The 20,225-nt window shown below is 39.0% G+C and overlaps 2 protein-coding genes across 2 annotated transcripts; both read left to right on the top strand.

Moving 5' to 3' along the window:
- The first annotated feature begins 1,723 nt into the window (after nucleotides 1-1,723).
- Nucleotides 1,724-5,838, top strand: LOC143445605 (heat shock factor protein 1-like). Its single transcript, XM_076944824.1, has 2 exons — nucleotides 1,724-2,433; nucleotides 3,648-5,838. The coding sequence occupies exon 2, from the start codon at nucleotides 3,699-3,701 to the stop codon at nucleotides 5,175-5,177; it is 1,479 nt and encodes a 492-aa protein (XP_076800939.1). The 5' UTR covers nucleotides 1,724-2,433; nucleotides 3,648-3,698; the 3' UTR covers nucleotides 5,178-5,838.
- A 1,186-nt stretch (nucleotides 5,839-7,024) lies between these two features.
- Nucleotides 7,025-19,524, top strand: LOC143445598 (superkiller complex protein 3-like). Its single transcript, XM_076944814.1, has 30 exons — nucleotides 7,025-7,251; nucleotides 7,531-7,778; nucleotides 7,939-8,152; nucleotides 8,439-8,655; nucleotides 8,860-9,097; nucleotides 9,236-9,416; nucleotides 9,669-9,833; nucleotides 10,324-10,479; nucleotides 10,714-10,885; nucleotides 11,180-11,348; nucleotides 11,869-12,004; nucleotides 12,086-12,167; nucleotides 12,334-12,451; nucleotides 12,653-12,812; nucleotides 13,361-13,513; nucleotides 13,620-13,706; nucleotides 13,772-13,951; nucleotides 14,023-14,113; nucleotides 14,241-14,382; nucleotides 14,509-14,697; nucleotides 14,818-14,956; nucleotides 15,195-15,351; nucleotides 15,654-15,831; nucleotides 16,211-16,426; nucleotides 16,748-16,858; nucleotides 17,090-17,252; nucleotides 17,571-17,720; nucleotides 17,934-18,205; nucleotides 19,164-19,296; nucleotides 19,379-19,524. The coding sequence occupies exons 1-30, from the start codon at nucleotides 7,165-7,167 to the stop codon at nucleotides 19,466-19,468; spliced, it is 4,794 nt and encodes a 1,597-aa protein (XP_076800929.1). The 5' UTR covers nucleotides 7,025-7,164; the 3' UTR covers nucleotides 19,469-19,524.
- The last annotated feature ends 701 nt before the right edge of the window (nucleotides 19,525-20,225 follow it).

Below are 20,225 nucleotides of genomic sequence, written 5' to 3'. Positions count from 1 at the left end.
GAATTCTGACTGCGGACGATTCCACGACCGATAGATACGAGACTCATTGAGTAAAGCCTGAATAACTCAAGCTATAACCACGTAACCATGAACTATAAGTGTATCTCAATACCAACCAAAGCAACCAATCACCAATGGATTAGGCCTAACATATTTGGTTACTAAACTATTTCTAAAGTTCGAATAATATTAATTGTTTTTTTTTAGGTTATTACGTTAATCCACAAAACAGAATAATCTAAATACGGGAATGACAATGCCCAAAATCCTATATATCAAAAAATTTTAAACTAGTGAAAAGTTTAGATGCGTTCTGTGTTATATTTGAATATATACTCATGAACTTCGGGAGACGTAGCAATCTATTCAAGGGATCCCGGGGGCATGGTTTCCCAAACATTTTTGAATTTAAACGGTTTAAAATGCACATAAGTTTGCTTTTGTTTCAAAAAAAAAACAAACTTTCTTGGGAGTTTCTTTTCAGTTTTTCGTTGCTTAGATTTTGCTCTATGGCCCCAAGATCTTATATCTTTTATTTTTTTGTTGCTATCGAGCGCCCAATACCTCAAAGGTTTGCCAGCAGAAACACAACTTTTTTTCTTGGAATTATGTCTTAAATCGCGTGACCGTTTAAAAATCAAGTTGTCCCAAAATAATCCCAAAGCAGGAGGGGACCAATTTTGCAGGAAGGTTAGACGTACACAACTTTCCCCCTATTCTAAATAGAGTTTATACGGATAATTAGCTTGAACCAGTGAATGACTCTTGTTCTGAAAAACTGCGAGTAGTTATCAGTAATACTCGTATGCGATGATTGTTCTTTTAGAGCGCGTGTACACAAACAGGTGTCCTGAGGCGGTCATCTCGCTTGCTTCACCCTACAGACGGTCCTGGAAAAGACATATTTATGCAATCTTGCAAAACCACAAAGCACAGGTAACAGGATGAATTTTTCAGTTTTCGGGACGTTTCTGAAAAATCTTTGCATACAACTTTTCCAAAAACAAATTTGCTGAGATCGGAATTCCGCGACAGTTTGTTCTTTGCTCCCCTTGCAATAACTACTCATTTGGACGGCTCTCATGGAATGAAATTGCAAAATGGGGAATAAGAAAGTTGAGAAATGGTCATTGGCGATTGAATATGCGCCCATGGGGCGTTCTCCTGGGTCTACCGGCAGAGCCCTCACTAGGAAGTCCTAATGTAGTAGTAGTAGTAGTAGTAGTAGTAGTAGGGGAAGGCGAAGTAAAGTGGGTCACTTCAAGTTACTCACGTTTTTTAATCTTTTGCTCTCTGTACCCGGAAGCACTTGTTATGTTGGTGTTTGGTAAAAAGGTGTTTTTGCAATCAACAATCTACATTTTTTACTGATAACCTGAGGCCCACGGATTTTGAAGGTCACTGTAAGCACTGAACAGTGCTGCGTAAAGGAGCCACAAACCATGAAAGCCACCATTAATAACCACTGATATATCCTATTAAGGCAGAAAGGCAACAAGGGTAGCTTGCTGTACAGTACTTTTGCACTCCTACATGAACGCCTTAATGGGAAGGAGTTTTTAGAAAATTGAAAAAAGTTACCAGTAGAGTTGCAGAAGGTCTCGGGTTTGATTCTTGCTATTGTTTGACTTCTTTCTTTTGACCAAATCGATTTCTGGTCTAATTTAGTCATGAAAAGTAAGAGGGTTCTAATGCAGAAGTGTACATTCTAATTTACTGACTAGTGTAATTGCCATTTACCGTATTTTCCTACTTTGATAAACAGCAGCCAGTAAAAGTAAAGTAGACTTCACCGGCCGCTGTTAACTGCGGAGCGTGACATATTTTCTTTACTGTGAAGAAATTCATATGCTATTTACCTGAGCAAAAGCGTGACATCTAATAGTTGCAATTACCGAAATAGCTTTTTCCAACCCATCTGCGGAAAACCTTTTCAAGCCGATGCCCAGAATGTTTGCAATTTAAAAAAGAATCAAAGTGGACAAGACAATGTCCATTGTTGTCATTGGTCACTTGACAATGTCAAGTAAAGACGATCAAAAAATCTTGCCACCCAAAAGAAGATGGTTGCCATAACCCATAAAGGGTCAATTCCGGGAAGATTATTGACTTCACTGAGAAATGTTGGTGATCTAGCCTCGCATCCCTACTAGAAAATTTGCCTTCCGGGCACCAATAAATGTAAAAATAAATTGTAAATATAAATGCTTGAATTTAAAAACCAATAAATGCTAAAACTGGTGCCACTCCAACGTAATACTTGCAGGTAAACCGGCAACTCAGTGCCAGAAAATTGGGACAGAAGCCAACCTTCCAGTAGGTTAAAGCTCGATGGTTAAGCTTAAGAATGGACAAGATTCATTGCAATAAAGTTTTTATACTGAAAGATTGTAGTTCTCGCGCCCCATCTAGTTACATTTTTTGAAACAAAGAGTAAGTTTGCATCATGATGTTGGTCTAATCCAGGGGTCGGCAACCTTTTGCTAGTCACGGGCCAAATGTCGAGCGTACAACTCTTTGGCGGGCCGGAATTTTCATTAATACTATAATTCACACTCACTTGAGTATATTACGCCATATTGCTGCAATCTCAATCATACCAATCACAAAAAGAACAAAATTTATGTATTCACACTTCAACAACACAGCATTAATGAGACACTTGATGCTGCTTGCTTTGTGAAAGTTTTTCAACATCTGGTGACAAGTCAGATGAAGCAAGAACCAGAACATTTTCTAAATGGGCGCCAGAAATTTGGGATCTTAGCTTGCTCTTCGTGAATTTCATTGATGAAAACATTTGTTCACATGTGTACGTGCTACCAAACATCGATGCCATTTCTTTTGCATTGTTGGTCAAGCTGGGATAAAGACCACTTTCAAGAAGGTACTTTTTGTAAAAGTCAAGCAGCGATATGCCCTTTGTATGAAATTTTGCCTTCAATTCGTCACTGCATTGCATTTCAATAAGGTCCATTTGAAATTTTTCGGGAATGGTATTGGCGTCCACATCAAAGGGATTACTGATAAGCCTGAATTTATTTTGTAGAGAACGAATGTCGGCAAAGCGTGAGTATAAATTAAGTATTGTATTTCTAAAAGTGACACATTTCTAGAAATTCTTCTTGTTACGCCGCGCCCCCGCTGTGCGGGAAACCAGCTGACCGCGAGAAGGTAACGAAAGAGAATAGTTAGTCGAGTTATTGGTGCGTAAATGAGTACTCTACAGACAATCTCGTACTGATTACGTCATTACGAGATACTAGTCTACCGCCTTCTCACCAGTTTTATGGCGTAACAATAGACTAGTTACTAGTACGACGTACTTATGGCGTAACAATACCACAGTTTTTTCAAACAATGCTAACACTACAGTTTGAAACTCAATAAGACACGGCGGGCCGTATTCTTGTGATAACTAATTAATATGTCTCGGGCCGGACGTTTTCGCATGGCGGGCCGGATCCGGGCCGTAGGTTGCCGACCCCTGGTCTAATCGGACAAATTATTGATTTGCTGTTGCCTCAAATTCCCGCATCTTTATCATTCAGTTCTCTAAGATGACGTTTTATAAATGAGTAGTCAATTTGTCATTTTTGCTTGTAATAAATCAATGCATTAACTTTTAGATTTTTTGTTTCTCATAGAAATAAAGTATAAATTTCCGATCAAGTGCAAATAAATTCCTTGACCATACGATGATGAAGAAACAGCCTTTGGATAAAGCTCCAAGTATTACACCAGCAGGGTACGGCAACACCATCCCGACATTTCTCTTGAAGCTTCTAAACCTTCTTCAGGAACCTGAGTTCCATGACTCTGTTTCTTGGAACAAGGATGGAACGTCATTTATCGTCCATGACCAAGCAAATTTTGCCAAGAATGTTCTACCAAAGTACTTCAAACACAATAAATTTGCAAGTTTTGTGAGGCAATTAAACATGTATGGCTTCAGGAAAGTGACAACAATAACGCAAGGATCACTGACGGCTCACCAGGAAGCAATCGAGTTCCATCATCCATGTTTTCTCCGGGATGATCAGTCGTCGTTGCTGTCGATAAAACGCAAAGTCACTCAAACAAGTAACAAACAGTCTTTAGATGACGTCGGTCAACTTTTAGATGAAATGCACGACATAAAAGATTCCCAGTTCTCGATATCGAACACGCTCACCGAGTTAAAACAGGAAAACGAAGATTTGTGGAGGGAGGTGGTTTCATTGCGGCAGAAGCACGCCCGGCAACAGAAAGTTGTCAATCATCTCATAAAGTTCCTGGTCAGCCTTGTGCAACACCACGGCATGGGCGTAAAACGAAGATTGCCTTTGATGATAGATGATGGCAGTGGTACTTCGGAGGCCAAAGTGTCTAGACCGGGTGAGACAACAGACTTGGATGCACCGACAAGTCCTAGCGCATTCATCGACGAAGATAACATCTCAGATGGGCCTTTCATTACTGAACTTTTATCGAGCAAATTCTCGTCAGATCCCAGTGGTGGCCACACAATTCTTGGTGAAAGAAATGTTACTTCAGATGGACAACCATCCAACAATACGAATTTTGATATTTCTGATCTCATTCAGTATAATGAAGTAAGTTCTCAGAAGTCCCAAGGTAAAACGATGACTTTGAACAGTCCTGTGACTTCAAATTCAACGGAAAATATGTCAAATGCTATTGCTTTGCCAAATAGATCTAATTTAGAACTCCCCTCGGTTTCACCACTGGAAGAAGACCACGATGACTCTGACTTGGTCGATAATTTCATTAACTCTCTTACCGACGGTAGCACTGTTATAACAACACCAGATGTCAGCACAACGCCTTCCAACCAACAAGTTGCGATCCCTTCCAGTCCCAAATTGTTCAAAGATGTTGAGAAAATCAACGCAAGCATGGACAGCATACAGAGCAATTTGCAAACCTTGCAACAACGTATTTCAAACAATCAACAGTTAAAGTTGGACTATGACCTCATACAGGAATTATTTAATGGATCAGTAGACATAACCCCATCGCCCCAAATACTGGACCCATCATTAAGTATCCCGGTAACCCGACCGCAAGCTGCTGGTAATGAACTTGTACAGTACAACAGTAAATTGCTGACAGATTTGACAGCTGACGGCAATGAGGATCCAAATGCCGATTTATTGAAACTATTGCAACAATGAATTTTTTAACTCTCTTGATTTTCTTGATTGCTTTGAAAGATATTTGAATGCTTTTATCCCTGTTTTGAAACACTTAAGAATGTTGCTTGTAGTGGGCACAGCTATTGATAGTGCATTTTAATGGCATGCAAATTTCACTTCTGTTTTTATATTTTGCTACAACGAAAGCTCATTATCTGAACGTTAATTTGAATTTTGTGAGGTTGATGATTGATGATTAGATAATTAAAGCTTTATGCCAGTTTTCCTGTATTTTTTGGTTCCAACTAATCGCAAAGTTCATAATTTCCCACCTAATGACAGGTGGCCGTAAATGATAGTCTGCTGTTTGGTTCTTTGATTTGTCCAATTCTTATAAATATAAAAAGAACAATAATTATGCATAGTTTTCATCATATATTAAAATCACATTTTAAACCTAGGAATCGTATTTGGACGCCGGTGGTTATCTTATGGATTGTGTCTTGTGTTTAATAATGTAATTTGTTGTTATTTTTCAAATTCAGAAAATTTTTGGATTTTATTTTGCAATGAGTATTTCCAGAGACTGTTGTAAAAGCCTTGAATGAAGTTATTCGTCTTCTTAAGTTTTTTTATCTTTTCTCTGCATGTATTTGCACCTTTCAGTTTTAACCAAAAATAAATAAAACATGACAGGAAACGTGCTTCATTAAGTGTGTCATAACCTCACAAATTGAATTCTAATATTCGTTATGTACCACAACAACACTTATATAATAATTACTAATGCTAATGCAGAACAAAATGAAAATGTCTGGTCAGTAAAATAAAATATTATGATAATTTGGCTACAACGAATTTTTTCCTCGTCACGGACAAACACCACATTAAAAGAAACGAGGCTCACTGGTTATGGCTCAACAGCTAGAATTCCGGCTAAACCTTCCTAGTCTTGTTGCTTACGATTTGCGGTATCACATGTACGCTTAATATATCTTGGCGTTATCCAGATGTAGCGTTTTTTACCCGGTCCGCTTTGTAGCGGCAGGACATCATGTTTATTCGCTGAAAACGCCTTGTGTTTATTTCGCATTGCGAGTTAGTCGTCATTTAGAGTTAGACAACGAGACACACAGACGCTCTCTAGAGACGTATCTCCACGTCAAGTTATGACTGTGCCTCACCACATATTGTTTGCCAATATAATAAACATCAATATAATAAATATCAAGTTAATTTCAGTCGTGGATCAGAGACGGTTCAATAACTTATATATAACGTAATGTCCATTGTTGCGCTTTACAACAATGTAATGTTTGAAGTGAACGCAGCCATGAGATTCATAATATCTTTCTTTGCCGCACATGTTCTGCCTTCACTTTCTTCTCATTTGTTGTGCACTGAAGATATTCATTGTCATTTTAATCAAACTATCTTAGTTCATTAATTCATTTCGGCTGTTAATATCTGTGTTTTTAATACAAGTGAACATGTCCTCTACATTGTCCAACTGTGTAGTTGTTTCGTTGCTTGTGTTACTTCGGTTAAAATTAAAATTAGGAATTATTTTTTGGATTTGGTGGCCATGCTAACCTACTATCTTATAGCGCAATTCTATTATTGCTATCTTACATATTTTAAGCCCTTTGACTTTACCACTTTTTCCTTTTTCGTTAATTGTTCTTGAGCGTGTGTTTTATTGCGCTATAACTACAACGGTTAGCATCGTAACTTTCGCTCCGCACAGTTAATGCCAAAAAATAAACAATACAATACAAAAAATAAAATGTCTATGGATAGGGATAGGGATGCTTAGCTTGGGGGAATGCCCATAGTTGTAGATATGTTTTGCATAATTTTCAGCCAGTTCTAAACAATTTGTTTGGTTTTGATCGTGGCTGGAAAAAACCTTCGTTTCTTCTAATTTTGCGGATTTGACTCTGGAGATTGTCGTCTGGTGCTTGCATTGAATCGATAGATAAAGAATATTGAATACCAGTACCGAGCAGCCAAACTCGTTTTGAAAATGAGCAAACAGGTGAAAGCGGCTCTTAGAGCGGCGAAACAATCAATTCAAAACAAAGAATACAAAGATGCGCTGAAACATTGCGAGGTAAGTTGTTGCCGTTAAAAGGTCAATCGCTTCTAATCCCATCTGTCTATCTGTGAGATTATTTCCAATATGGTGCCATGTGTTTTAGCCAGCAAAGAACCGGTAATAACCGATCTAATATACAATTGCACAACCACAGGATACCTTTGTATACCAGCGACTCAAATTGTGACGTTATCCGGTTGTGCACTTGTATACTAGACCCTAATAACCTACTGGGTAGGTTTTGAATTGAGCAGATCCCCTATAACTTAGTGCTGTTGGTATTCAATGCAACAGGAAATCTTCAAACATGACGAAAAGAATTACAATGGTTTAGTTTTCTATGGACTGTGCCTTGCCGAGCTTTGTAGGAAAGAAGATTCACGCTCAGCTTACCACGATGCTATCGCAGCACAACCTGACCAGATACTGGCATACCAGGGCCTTGTAAACCTCTACACGAAACACTGGGTGGCAAAACTGACTGAAGAAAACACAAATGATCTGATCTCAACCTACCAGGCTCTAATCAGGCTAACTAATGAGTATATATCTATCTGTGTATAATGCAATTGAGAAAGTGTTAGTGATGCTATAATCATCCAGTATTAAACTATACTTTTTTATGTAAGAGTCTTTTAAACATTTCCAATACTTGCTATATTTAAATTTTTACTCTGCACTTTCATCATCTTTTTTGTGCAGAAAAGAAGAAAAGAAGTTGTTTGATTTCTATGTCAAACTGTCTGGTGCTTATTCTTCGATTGGAAAGATTGATGATTCTATGAAAGCACTTTCGAATGCATTCTTGAAGGCTGGAAGTGACGGGGTGTCTCGTGATGTCATATACTCGGAAGTAGTTGAATGTGTGAAAATTGCAAAACCACCATACAGCGATGTCCAAGCCCACTTAAATTTGGTGAGCTTGCTTTTTTCTCACAGAGCTTGTTATGTATGCGACATGTAATTTTAGCTTTATGTGCATTTTAAGTTGACACGAATTGATTAATGGATCTACAATTTGTAAATTGTGGTTCATTTTATAAATAAATTGCAGAACGTTTTTGCAGATTTATCTGTGATTTTCTGCCGTGAACGTTGAGATACTCATAAAGTGTTAACGGTTAACTCTTTTTTAATGTCTCCCATAGTTTTAGTGGCTAGAAGCCTCTCTTTGAAGTAAATTTCTATGATACCTTGTGTAGGTTTTCGATGCTGTTTCTCATATTTGCGTTCAAGCCACCAGCAGTATTCATAGTAAGGAGGACGCTCTTCTACATCTAATTATCTGTCTTCAAAATGATCAAAGGTTGCTCAGGGAGAAACTAGGTTATATAATTCCAACGTCTCTTTCGTTTTGCGAAAGTCAAGAAAAAAGTGATCTTGGGTTTCTGATTCTGACGGAAATCTTTGTACAAGATGGTGAGAAGTGAATTTAGAAATAATTTAATATCAGTTTATTTTCGATTTAAGATAAGATAATATTCCAGTTTTGGTCAATCAAAATTTTGAGTAAATTTTGTTTGCAGCTGTTATTTATCATTACATTTGTTTCATCATTATTATTGCATTATTTCATCAGCATTATATTATCATTTATTTCATTTTGTTTAAAATATGTTTTAGCAAAACTATTTGATGAAACAAGTTTGAAAAAATATCACACTTTACAAGAAAACTACGATGGAACACACCAAAACCTAATAAAAGGGCATCAGTCATATCACAATGGCGATTATGACACGTGTGTGGAGTTGTTTGAAAATTGTCTTCACGATTCTGGTGAATTCATCCCAGCAAGATTGCTGTTATGTGAGGCCTACACAAGAATGCACAAACACAGCACGGCTGAGACTAAGGCAAGGTAAGACGTCGTCACAGTCGTTGGTGCTGCAGGTTGGCTGGCAATGACCAGTGAGTTCAAGCATTAGGCTGCTTTAGCTGGCGGTAAAGGGAAAATATTCTGCGGTTTTGATGAAGCTTTCTCTCATCTTCTTTGCAGACGCAGCTTACACATATGCAAGACATTACAGACATCTGCAGTTTCCAGGAACTCTTCCTGGTTGGTGAGACTCGCTTCAATATCCGATCTAAAACTGGATCTCACTCTTTGCTTGGCAGATGCACTGGCTGAGTCTGGAGATGAATCCTCTGTTAAGCTTGCTGTAGCTACTTATGAGAAGGTGAAATAGATTTTGATTGGCACTTTTGGTGTTTTTAAGATATTTTGTGGGACAGAAACGGTCTCTTCAAATTCTCCAAATTAGCAGTTTGCCTTCAAAAGTCGTAGTCTCTTAATATTTCTTAGCGGTCACCAAAATGAAACCTTCAAAAAACCTGGACACTGCCAATTACCTGGCAAAGTTATTTTCTTCTGGTTTATTATTTGCAGTTATTGGTGCAGTTATTCATAACCAATTATTTTGACTACTCAGTTAAGCAAAGTTCGACCAGAATCAATGGAAATTTTCCTGGGATTGGCAAAATCGTCGATGAAATTAGACGATTTAACATCAGCATGTTCATATCTTGATCAAGTTGATAAAGTCGACCCAGACAACATCTCGTCCAAATGTTGGCGAGCTTATATAGACTTCATGGTTGGTTATTTATTGCATGCACACCCTGCAACTGCTTCGTTGGCGAGTTGTTGTATTTCCGCAGCTTTCTCTATACTAGAGCATATATGAGTGCCATCACGTTGTTTGACTACATTGACTGTATTTACACGGTTAGCATTATACCTGTCTGGTAGAAACTCATCAACAATCAAGTCAGGTTGTTAAGCTACAAATAAGAACCCAAAATATTACCTTGGTTTCGATTCAGAAATTATCAAACTGTGTCACTTTTTACTTTGCTTTATCTCAGTGAAATTTGATAAAATCCTACATTTTTTAAACTTTAAATCATGATCAAGAAAAAGTTCCCAACTGCTCGTTATCTTCGCAAAATTTGACTTTAATTTCTATTTGAACAGATACATGTTCGATTCTGCATAAAATGATGTGAATTGTTATTTATATTTTACTAAGAACATGCACACACAGTATAGGAGCAACCTAGAGTAATCTCCTCTCCTACTCACAGCTTGGCGAGAAGAACAAGAGTATTTCCTCATTAGAAGAGCTGGTGGATGCTGATCCTTCTTCTTTCCTTGCTCATTTCCTCCTCGGGAAGTTGATGTGGGAATCAGATCCGATTTACAGGAGAGACAAGAAAAAATGTTTCTCTTTCTTTTTAAAAGTAAATAACTTCCCATCATGATCGTGTTGTTGCAAAACAGAGACTGGGAACATATTTATGGTTGTTTGTGATCTAACATTACTAGGTTATTAATATACCTGGTTTTATTCCGATCATGTGCCTTAGTGTGTGACAACATAGTTTGGTGACTTCGGTGATTTAAAGAAATGCAAAGTTGGTAACCCCATCCAGTAGTAGAGCAACTAGTTTTTGTGATATCTATATGATCCACAGGCAGCCAAGCTGGATGTATACCACGGCGAGACATTCCTGTATTTGGGTCATTTCTATCGAGACGTGGCAAACGATCGTGCTCGCGCCGTGAAATGTTACGAAAAAGCTCACAGCCTTGATGGTCAAAGTGAAGCAATCGGTGCAGCTCTGGCAGATCAGTTCATAGTTGGTGGTGAGTTGTTGCCTTTGAATGTTCTGACTTTTCAGTTGGGAAGTTTGTGATTGACTTGAAAATGATTTTGGTTTATGTGTTTGTTATTTTCTGTCAACCACACACTTTGTTCATGTCAAATCTTCCCATGTTATGGTTTAAAAATGAGCTTCTTAGTTGACTTGCAAAATATCATAAGTTTTTCTACTTACTTATTTCGTAGTCTTACAGACATGCCAATAACTCTATCACCTTCTGACTTAATCCACAACTGAACCTGTTTTACCTCCAATAAACAATGACACATTGTCACAGGTGATTATGAAGCAGCAATCAAGCTTTATGAAAACATAACTAATGTGGCAGCAGCCGGTACCTGTAAGTGGGCTTGGCTCAGACTCGGACTTTGTCGCTTGAAAACTAGTGATTCTTCCAGCGCCATCAAGTGTTTCCAGGCCGCACTTCGGGCCGACGTGAATGATTAGTGAGTTACAACCGTGCAAATAGTAACCACTTTATGACAACCAAATAGCAGCATTATTACTGGAAAAATAGAACAACATTCATCATGTACAGAGTAAACCAGTAAGCTCAAACTTGAAAGAACACGTTGGTCAACTTTTACATCATCCAAAGTTAATAAATCTAATATTACCATAATGAGCTTTAAACTTGCACCTACTTTGAGTTCATGTTAGTGGGTATCCACTGTGCATGGTAATCTAGTTTTGATGCTGCTTTCGTTAATTTCAAATTGATTAATAATCTGTTGCCAATCTTATATTCACAATTAGTGTTTTTTGCATTTGCGTTCTTCAATTTTGCATGTAATGGGATCTTGTTTGCTTGAATTTTGCATGTAATGGGATCTTGTTTGCTTGAATTTTTTAGTTAAAAGTCAACGAACCTCAAGAGTTTGTTCTGTTTTTGAACCTCGGAAAAACCTCTGTTTTTAATTTTTTTGAGTTGAATTTTTGAAATTTTAACCATCTCTGTTGTTTCAGTATTTGCTGGGAATGCCTTGGAGAGGGCTACTTGAGCAGAGGAAGCTTCTCCGCTGCTTGGAAAGCTTTCAGTCGCGCTCATGAACTCGAACCATCTTCTGTGTACAGCATCTATCAAATGGCCGCCATCAAACAGGTTCCATTGTGCTGTTGTTGTCTTCTTTGCCGTGTTATCATGTTGTTTCTATGGTTTCTATATTCCGCTCGTGTTGTGCAGATCTTGTGCCAATATCCTGAAGCAATATCGGAATACACCGATGTCCTCAAAATCTCACCAAATTATGTCCCTGCATTGAAAGGTTGAATTTTATTTTGCGGTTATTATGATTTGATAATGTTACTCTGCTTATTGCAGCTTAAACTCACAAAAGTTCCTGACTCTGCTGCATAAGGAAATAATCAAAAGTTTTTAACAAGTTCTTGTTTTACCAGCCTAAACCACTTTTATGCTCTTTTGCCGACCAGGATTAGGAGAAAGTCATCTTTCCATGGCCAAGTTCATGCTCACCGAGGGTCGTGACCTTACGTGTGTCGACCATATCAATGAGGCGATACAAAATCTTGCGTCGGCTCTACAGACCAGGTTCGCTCTCCATGTAAATTTCTATTTGTTTAAGTGACACCGTGTGGGTATTTTCTAGAAATCATCTGACGTAATTATCTTAAGAATTCTCAGCTTGATCATCTTAAAATGTGTATAAAAATAACGATGGCGATAAATGGCCACTGGACACATGAATATGCTTCTAGCTAAATACTTCATTGAACTTTCTCCAATGAACAGAGGTCAGATGTGCTGTGTGTGGAAATTGTTGGGGGATTCCTGCTCCATCACCCGTCCTCTCCACTCATCCTGTGTAAAGATCTTGATGCCGAAGATGTTGTCATCTTTACAGAATAAAGATCACATGGATGATGATGTTGTCGTACTGTCGAAGATGCAGGTACGTTTTCAATTCTCACATCAAAAGATTTTTAATGGCCAATTACCAATTTATCCTCTTCGGCTACTTTGCAGCTCGGGTTGCTGGTGGCCTTTGTTAGCTCACATGCGGCTCATAGGATGTTCACATTTTTATGATTTAATTGAAAATTAAGTTCAAGGCTCAAATCCCATTTATGATTTAAGGCTTTGCGTTATGCTCTGACAATGCAGCAACACATTGCTGGGAACATGGTATGGTATATTGAGATCTCAGTAAAAAATGATTTTCTGCATAGGCTGGGTCTGCTAAGGGTATTCCCCTAAGTCGTGACCTCTTTTATGCTGTTATCTAAAAACTGTTGTATTCTGTAGCTGAGTGGCTCAAGCACTGACCTCGCATTAATGTGGCCCATTTTCAGTGCTGGATACCCAGTGGTGCTACCTTTGTTATGCCCTTGAGCATGGCATTGACGCTAAGAAACCTGCAAATTGATTTCGAAATATCACGATGCGCTTACAGTTGTATAATTTGTGAAGAAATATTGATTCAAGCAATTTACTTTTCAGGCTTTAGAAGCCGGGGAGAAATTTTATGCTCAAGCCCTTCACCTGCACAATGACGCCTCCTTGTGGCATGATTTGGCGCTGAATTGCTTCTGGCAATCCAATGAAGAAGAATACAAATCAAAGCAGCTTGCACTGGCTAATAAGTCTCTTTTGGTGAGTTGGGTGGAAAAGTTTTGCGCCTTGTCTTTTGTGATGTCTGGTGATGTGTTGAACAACCATCGACCATGACGTTTGTCAACTCTGTTCATTTGTGCTTCAGGTTCTTCAGAAAGCAATCACAATTGAGAACGACAATCACAAATTCTGGAATAGTCTTGGCGTGGTTTCTGCATCAGAAAATATTCAGGTTCTTCAAGAAGACATTTTCAAAGTTTGTCAGTTGCATATTATTTCATACCATGTTATTTTTAGAACTATGAACTAGCTCAGCATTCCTACTTGAAATCGATAAATCTGGAACCGAACAACGTGGAAGCGTGGAGTAACCTTGGCAACCTTTATCTCGACCAATCACAGATCGAATTGGCACACAAAGCATTTAAGACTGCGCAGAGTTTAGACCCATCGTACGTAAACAGCTGGGTCGGACAGGTGATTTTAAAGTTTGTTGATTTTGCCCCCATTGTCAATATTTCGATGCAAGAGATTTTATTCATTTCCAGGCTTTAATTGCCGAGAGCATCGGAAGCGAAGAAGCGATGGATTTATTTCGTCATTCCACCGAACTTGGCCTCCACAGCCAGGCTAGCATAGGTATGGTACCTGCCTCTCTAGATGCAGCATGCTTGACATTAGTCTTGGCTTGTTAGAAGTTTTCACACAATTTAAGTGTTTACTCATGTTCTGTTTATCATTTGAATTGGTTTGAAATTCCATGCAGGTTATGCGATGTGGATTTGCAACACGATATCGGATTCCGAGAACATGTCTGCGAGCAAATTGAAAGAAAATATTCAAGAGGTGAATGCAGTTGCGGCGGCGGTCACTCAAATGTCCAAGTACTGCAGCCGACACCCACACCAGTAAGTTACAGTTTATTCCGAGGGTGTTATTCTCTTTATGTCATTACATGGGTCTGCTGGTGGTGTTGTTCGACTTAAACTAAAGTGTTGCGAGTTCATTGTTAAGGTTGAATTATTGCTTTTTAGTGCCTGGGCGTTCTCGCTCTACGGGTTTGTTCTGGAACAATCCAGTTTGTTGCAAAGTTCAGAGAAAGCATACAAACATGCCTTGGATGCGTATCAATTGCGATGTGAGAGTTCTGTGGATGAAAATGATAAACTTAACTTAAAGAAAATGATTGTCCAGGCGAAATCAGATTACGCAAGACTCTTAAGGTATGTCAAAACATAGACATCATATGGAGCTGGAAACGAAAATGTTTTTCATTCATGGTATTCATAACAACAGCTCTATTGGTGATAAGTCTCTCAAAGCAATGTGATGTTGTTGTTTAGAAAAACCGGCAAATTTTCAGAATCTATTGAAGCTTATCGGTCAATCTCTCCATTGAACAAGTTTTGTGATGTCTATGGCCTGGCTATATCACTTTTTCGTGGTGGAAAACTAAACGAAGCTTTCACAGCTCTCGAACAGGTGAATATCTTTTTACCTCGGATATCGCAACCACACAGCGATGGTTTGATATCTGTAGGAAATTTCTAGGATGGTCTTTCAATATTCTTACAATTGAAAGATATCGAAACATACGTCCGAGTTGTTGAGTAGGTTTAGACACGACAGTATAAGACCCACCGTATAACTTTTTTGGAAATCCTTGAAATTACAAACTCTGTCACCTTTCACCTCAATATTTGTCATAATTACCCAACAGGCGAAACTGATCGCTCCGAATGATGATGACAGAATCGAAGTCATGGTTGCCATGGCGATTTTGCTGTGGAGGCAGAAGAAGAAGAAGGAAGCGAGAGAGTTGTTGGAGTCTTGTGGGAACCACAAGATCAAAGTGGTTCAATGTCTTTGCGCATTCGGTAAAATTTTGCAACCTTTGAACTCTAATTATTTTCCCACGCAAATAGTTGCAATACGTCAGTTTCCCTCTATGGAGCTGTTGACTAAGAATAACGTTCGCGCAATTTCTTCTCTTGTTTCTGCAACAACTTTACGCTAGTGCATCTATCTTGTCCCAACTACACTACCCTTACGTGACCTTTACCACACACAAGAGATTGCTATGTCATCAGCGTCATACTAATTAGTTTAAGTTAGCTCTCCGGGATTGCCACTAAGTGATTATAAGATTTCTATGTTAAGAGCAATTATTTCTTTCCAGGAATTCTCCAGAACGACAACGCTCTGGTGGAATCCACTCTTCAAGATCTCATCGCTTATGATGTGAACAATAAAAAGCAAAGTGATGTCACAATTGATAATTGTTTGTTCATTGCTGCTGGCATGATGCTGCAGAATCCCAGCAAAGCTCGTGTTTCAATTCAGAAATATATTCACAGGTCAGTGAACTTCCTTCTTGTCGTGTTGATATAATCGAGAAATGGTTGCAGAACAATTATATTAAAACATGAAAATGGTGACATGATATTAAGCTAACAAGATATTGACACGAATATTTACATAATTTAAACATCTATTTGTGAACAATGTGATGTCTTGAGCGGTTTCAGGATAAATTGAAACAAAATTTTTCATTCAGAGGAAATGCCAATGTATAAGAATCTGTCAGTTGTCAAACTTCATGGTGGCTGAACCGTGTTAACCTAGGGCCCAGTATTATCAATCCATAGTAAAATAAAAACAAACTAGATATTGAATGACACTGTAGGGTAAACTTTATTGTCAGGTTATTCAATGAATAACTAAATACTTTGAAAGATATCCAAATGAATGGAGATTCAGGGATATTCTTTCACAACTCCTCTGTTCGAACAACTCGTCGATGGCTTGCACCTCAGCCCACCAGAGCAAGAAGAACTTCAACCAAGACGACGTCATCAGCAGCCAGGACGGGAAGAAGTGCCGCAAAGATCATCAACGAATGTCACTGACTCACTCTACAACCGCGCTTGCTAATGGCGATCATCGAAGCAGGTTAGTTAATAATGGTTATTATTCATGAGACGTTATTAATAGTTACGAGCGTAGTTTTAGACGACAGATTGGCAACCAACCTGACAGATTGAATTTTCAAACTAGAGAATAAATTATGACATCACAATCTAAAGCATAATAGCACCTAGAGTTTGCAAATTAATTTTCAACCTGAAATCATCAAAGTTGATGTTGTCAATATAATTTGTAAAGAGAGAGTCTTAGTAGGGCTTCATAGTCTATTATTGCTGTGTTCGTTGTTTTTTGCCTTGAAATTGAATCTTTTGCTTGACACTGACTAGTTTGTTGTGGCTTGGTTAGGTCAGCTGATCCCTTCAAGACCTGCCAGAGGTTCCTTCATTCCCATCCTTATTCCACGAAGGCACTTGCTCTGCTAGGTGCAAGTTGCCATGCGCACTCTGTCTTGTCAAGGTACCGATCACCAACATTGTCAATAAATTGTTCATGCCTGATATTCCACAGCTGGTGGTGTTTTGAATCTTTTTAGATAAGCGTTTATCTTTTTTTGTGTTTTAATTCTGCACAAACATTTTCAAGTCTGCGTTACCTTGTAGTTCCAGAATAGTGGGTTGGTTGGTTTCATGTATTTTAAAAACTTTGAAATTTTGTGAAATGTTTTCATTCGTTTTTACTTTTCTGCAGTTTCACAACAGACAGGGCAGTTTTGCTCCCAACCACACAGTCCCTTGCGAATCTGCTGGCTCAAAATTCTGATGGAAAACTTCACGCATGGGCGGTCAAGCTGAACATGTTGTCATGCTTGGTTGAGCACAAGCACGAAGTTGTTGAGGATCTTGCCAAAAAGGTTCAACATAATTTGTGTGATCTCGTTCAAGTGATTTGATATATACCCAATATTAGACACATGATAATTGACTAACGCACTAATTTTATCACACGCACATATTAACGGGTTGGTGGATCGAAGGTTTCATCTCCGTAGTCTCTGTGACCTCAGTTCTGATTATTTTGAGGCAAATGCAAGTTGGCTTTGTAGAACATGAAATTCATAAAAGCGATAATTATCTTTCAAATCAACTAATTTCGAGCAAAATACGAACAAACTAAATCTTGAGCCATGGACACACGTCATTTGCTGACGTCATGCTAATTTTACTCGTAGATCTCGGTGGATTTCGAAGAAAGTGACGTCATCGGTTTGCTGAGCGAATGCGACAAGCAATTCCAGGCGACCGGTGCTATTGATGACGTCACGAAATGTGAAGTTGGCAACATCGCGCGTTCCAAGTCGGCGACAAAACTAACGAAGCAGGTGAGATGGGGACAGTCGCTTGGTGTCAGTATTTCTGCTTCAGTAGATTCTCACTGAACATTTCCGCAACCCTACTCTTTATGCTCGTAATTTGTATATTGACGTGTTGGTACCTGCGATATGTTTCAGTCGGCGATGGACGTGGTTTTATTTGCGTCTGGACGTCGCACACATTTTAAATGCTGACGTTGTGATATGTTGTTTCTATGTCAGCTTATAGCGCACATCTTTGACTGCGACGGATCGACCGATGAAGCCGTCGCTCAAATCCAAGATGAATTGAAGTTGTCGGATGAGCGCGGGACGTCCGTCGCCCTCAAAAGCGCTCATCTCGCCTATCAAGCCGCTCGTCGAGGTGGCGATGGGGTCGACACTTGGTGCGCCAAAGCGCGCGAATATATCAACGAAGCTATTCGAGTTTCAGGGGATCTCCCGCTTGTGCAACTGATGGACGGACTCTGTCACAGATTGGCGGCATCGTCTAGGTGCCTACCGCTACTTACTTGTAAACTGAGCAGCGCTGTTTCGATCATTGAGACTCAAGAACTACTTCGCTTCGATAATCTCGGTAACCGGGGCTCGTGCTCGAGGGTCAAGTCGTGCTAAGACTTTCCTCGGTTCCAGGATAAAGATTATCTTAATATTTACCTCAACAACTAAACTAACTCAACTAAAACATACAGGACGGAGTTTCAAGCCTAGTAGTAACTTGCTTTTAATTTTTTTACCTTCTTCGCCCAATTCATGGGGTAGATCAGGGGCGGGCAACTTCTTCGGTCGGCGGGCCTGATATGAGAAAATGAAGTACTTGGCGGGCCGGATTCCTGAATAGATTGGAACGCAGCTTTGTCTTATTAATGTTCATGGTCGAAAATGTTTGCTCATAAATGTATGTAGACCCGAACAGAACAAGTAGATTTATGGCCATCTTTCTCAGGTTGGCAAACTTGGACTTATTCAGTGACGCAATACAGGGATTGCGGCAGAATGTGGCCGCAGGCCACATTATCATGTAAGACCGGAAACTGTCTGCGGGCCGCTCAAAATCCCGTCGCGGGCCGGACCCGGCCCGCGGGCCGTATGTTGCCCACCCCTGGGGTAGATCGAAGTATCTTGCCATGCTGACCGATACGAGAATGACAATGTTAAAGCTAAAATTATTTTGTATCGGTCACATTCAAATCCGCCACAACCCAAGTAAAACAGAAAAACAGCAAAACCAGAGTAAAACTATTTTAAAAGAGTTTTCTATGATTTAATTCCGATATTGGAGATGCTTAATTTTTCAAAAAGAGTTCTTTGCTGTTTCTTGTAAACTGGGTGGTTACGGTGGCTCGTACGTTGAAATAGCGAAATGGCCGCGAAATACAACCAAGATTTACAAAATAGAGACTAATTGACTAACATTTTAATTTCAATTTACTGAATAAAAATCTTTCTTAGGAAAACGAAATCTGCACTGAACAAAGTCCTGAACAACCCTACTTCGGGGAATTCCCTGTGCACGTGCAAGAACATTGCCGCCTGGTACCTCTATATGTTGCACCATGACAAGAACGACCATCAGCAAATGACGGTAAAAAGCGCCTGTGACGTAATAACAAATATCGACATTGGATATCGGAAGTTTTTCATGATCTTTGTTTTGATTTTGACAGAAACTTCTGGAGAAATGGTCAACTTTGAATGACAGCGATTATTACATCAGCAAGATTAAAAATCTCTTGCCTTTAGAAAATATGACGTAGTTGGTGTAATTGTTATGTAATAGACCTTAATTGTGGTGCAATAAATTGGGTTACAGGAGATCATTTTGTTAAATTAAGAAGTTGTAGAAAATGCTTGCTAATGCGTTAGGGCGTTAGGCCATGTACAGCACTTGTCCCTGTGAGATGGTAGAATTGTTTCGAGGTTGAATCTTTTTCATTTTGTGTGAAAACTTTCAGTCGAAGCTTCTTGTAATTGAGTTCGAATCACAATAAATTTTGTGAAAACCTCTAATCCGTGAACGAGTATAAATAATAATAATTGCCTGGAGTGGAAACTCGTTATTTCGAACCCTGAGGACCACGAGGTTGTGTCTGTTTGTTTCATGCAGCAACCATCTTGCCATTATGACAAGCCACGCCGGCATTTTATCATATTTTATTGATACTGGCGCCTCATTTCATAGAAGACGTACTTGAGATAAAAGCTGTTTATGACGAAATACAATGACACAGTGATCTCATTCGGTGGCACAACAAGAAAATTAACCAAACATTGATGTAGCCTATATTAATAAAAGCAGAAACATCTGCTTCAATGCTTGTGCGCTTGTTCTTCCATTCATTCTCTAGCCCTGGGGCAAATGTATATTTCCAATTAGTTGATTCTCTTCAAACTTTCATTTCTTCTCTCTCCGCAAGTCAGTTTCAAAGCAGTTATAAGAGGTTAAAATACCGCCTCTGACGGACATAACTTAACACCCCATATTTTCTACAATTTGTTTTATTTAGGCGGAAT

The sequence above is a fragment of the Clavelina lepadiformis genome, chromosome 2 (genome assembly GCF_947623445.1).
Source record: "Clavelina lepadiformis chromosome 2, kaClaLepa1.1, whole genome shotgun sequence".
Lineage (NCBI taxonomy): Eukaryota > Metazoa > Chordata > Ascidiacea > Aplousobranchia > Clavelinidae > Clavelina > Clavelina lepadiformis.
The sequence above is the reverse complement of the archived record's forward strand: the minus strand, read 5'-3'. Positions and strand labels throughout refer to the sequence as shown.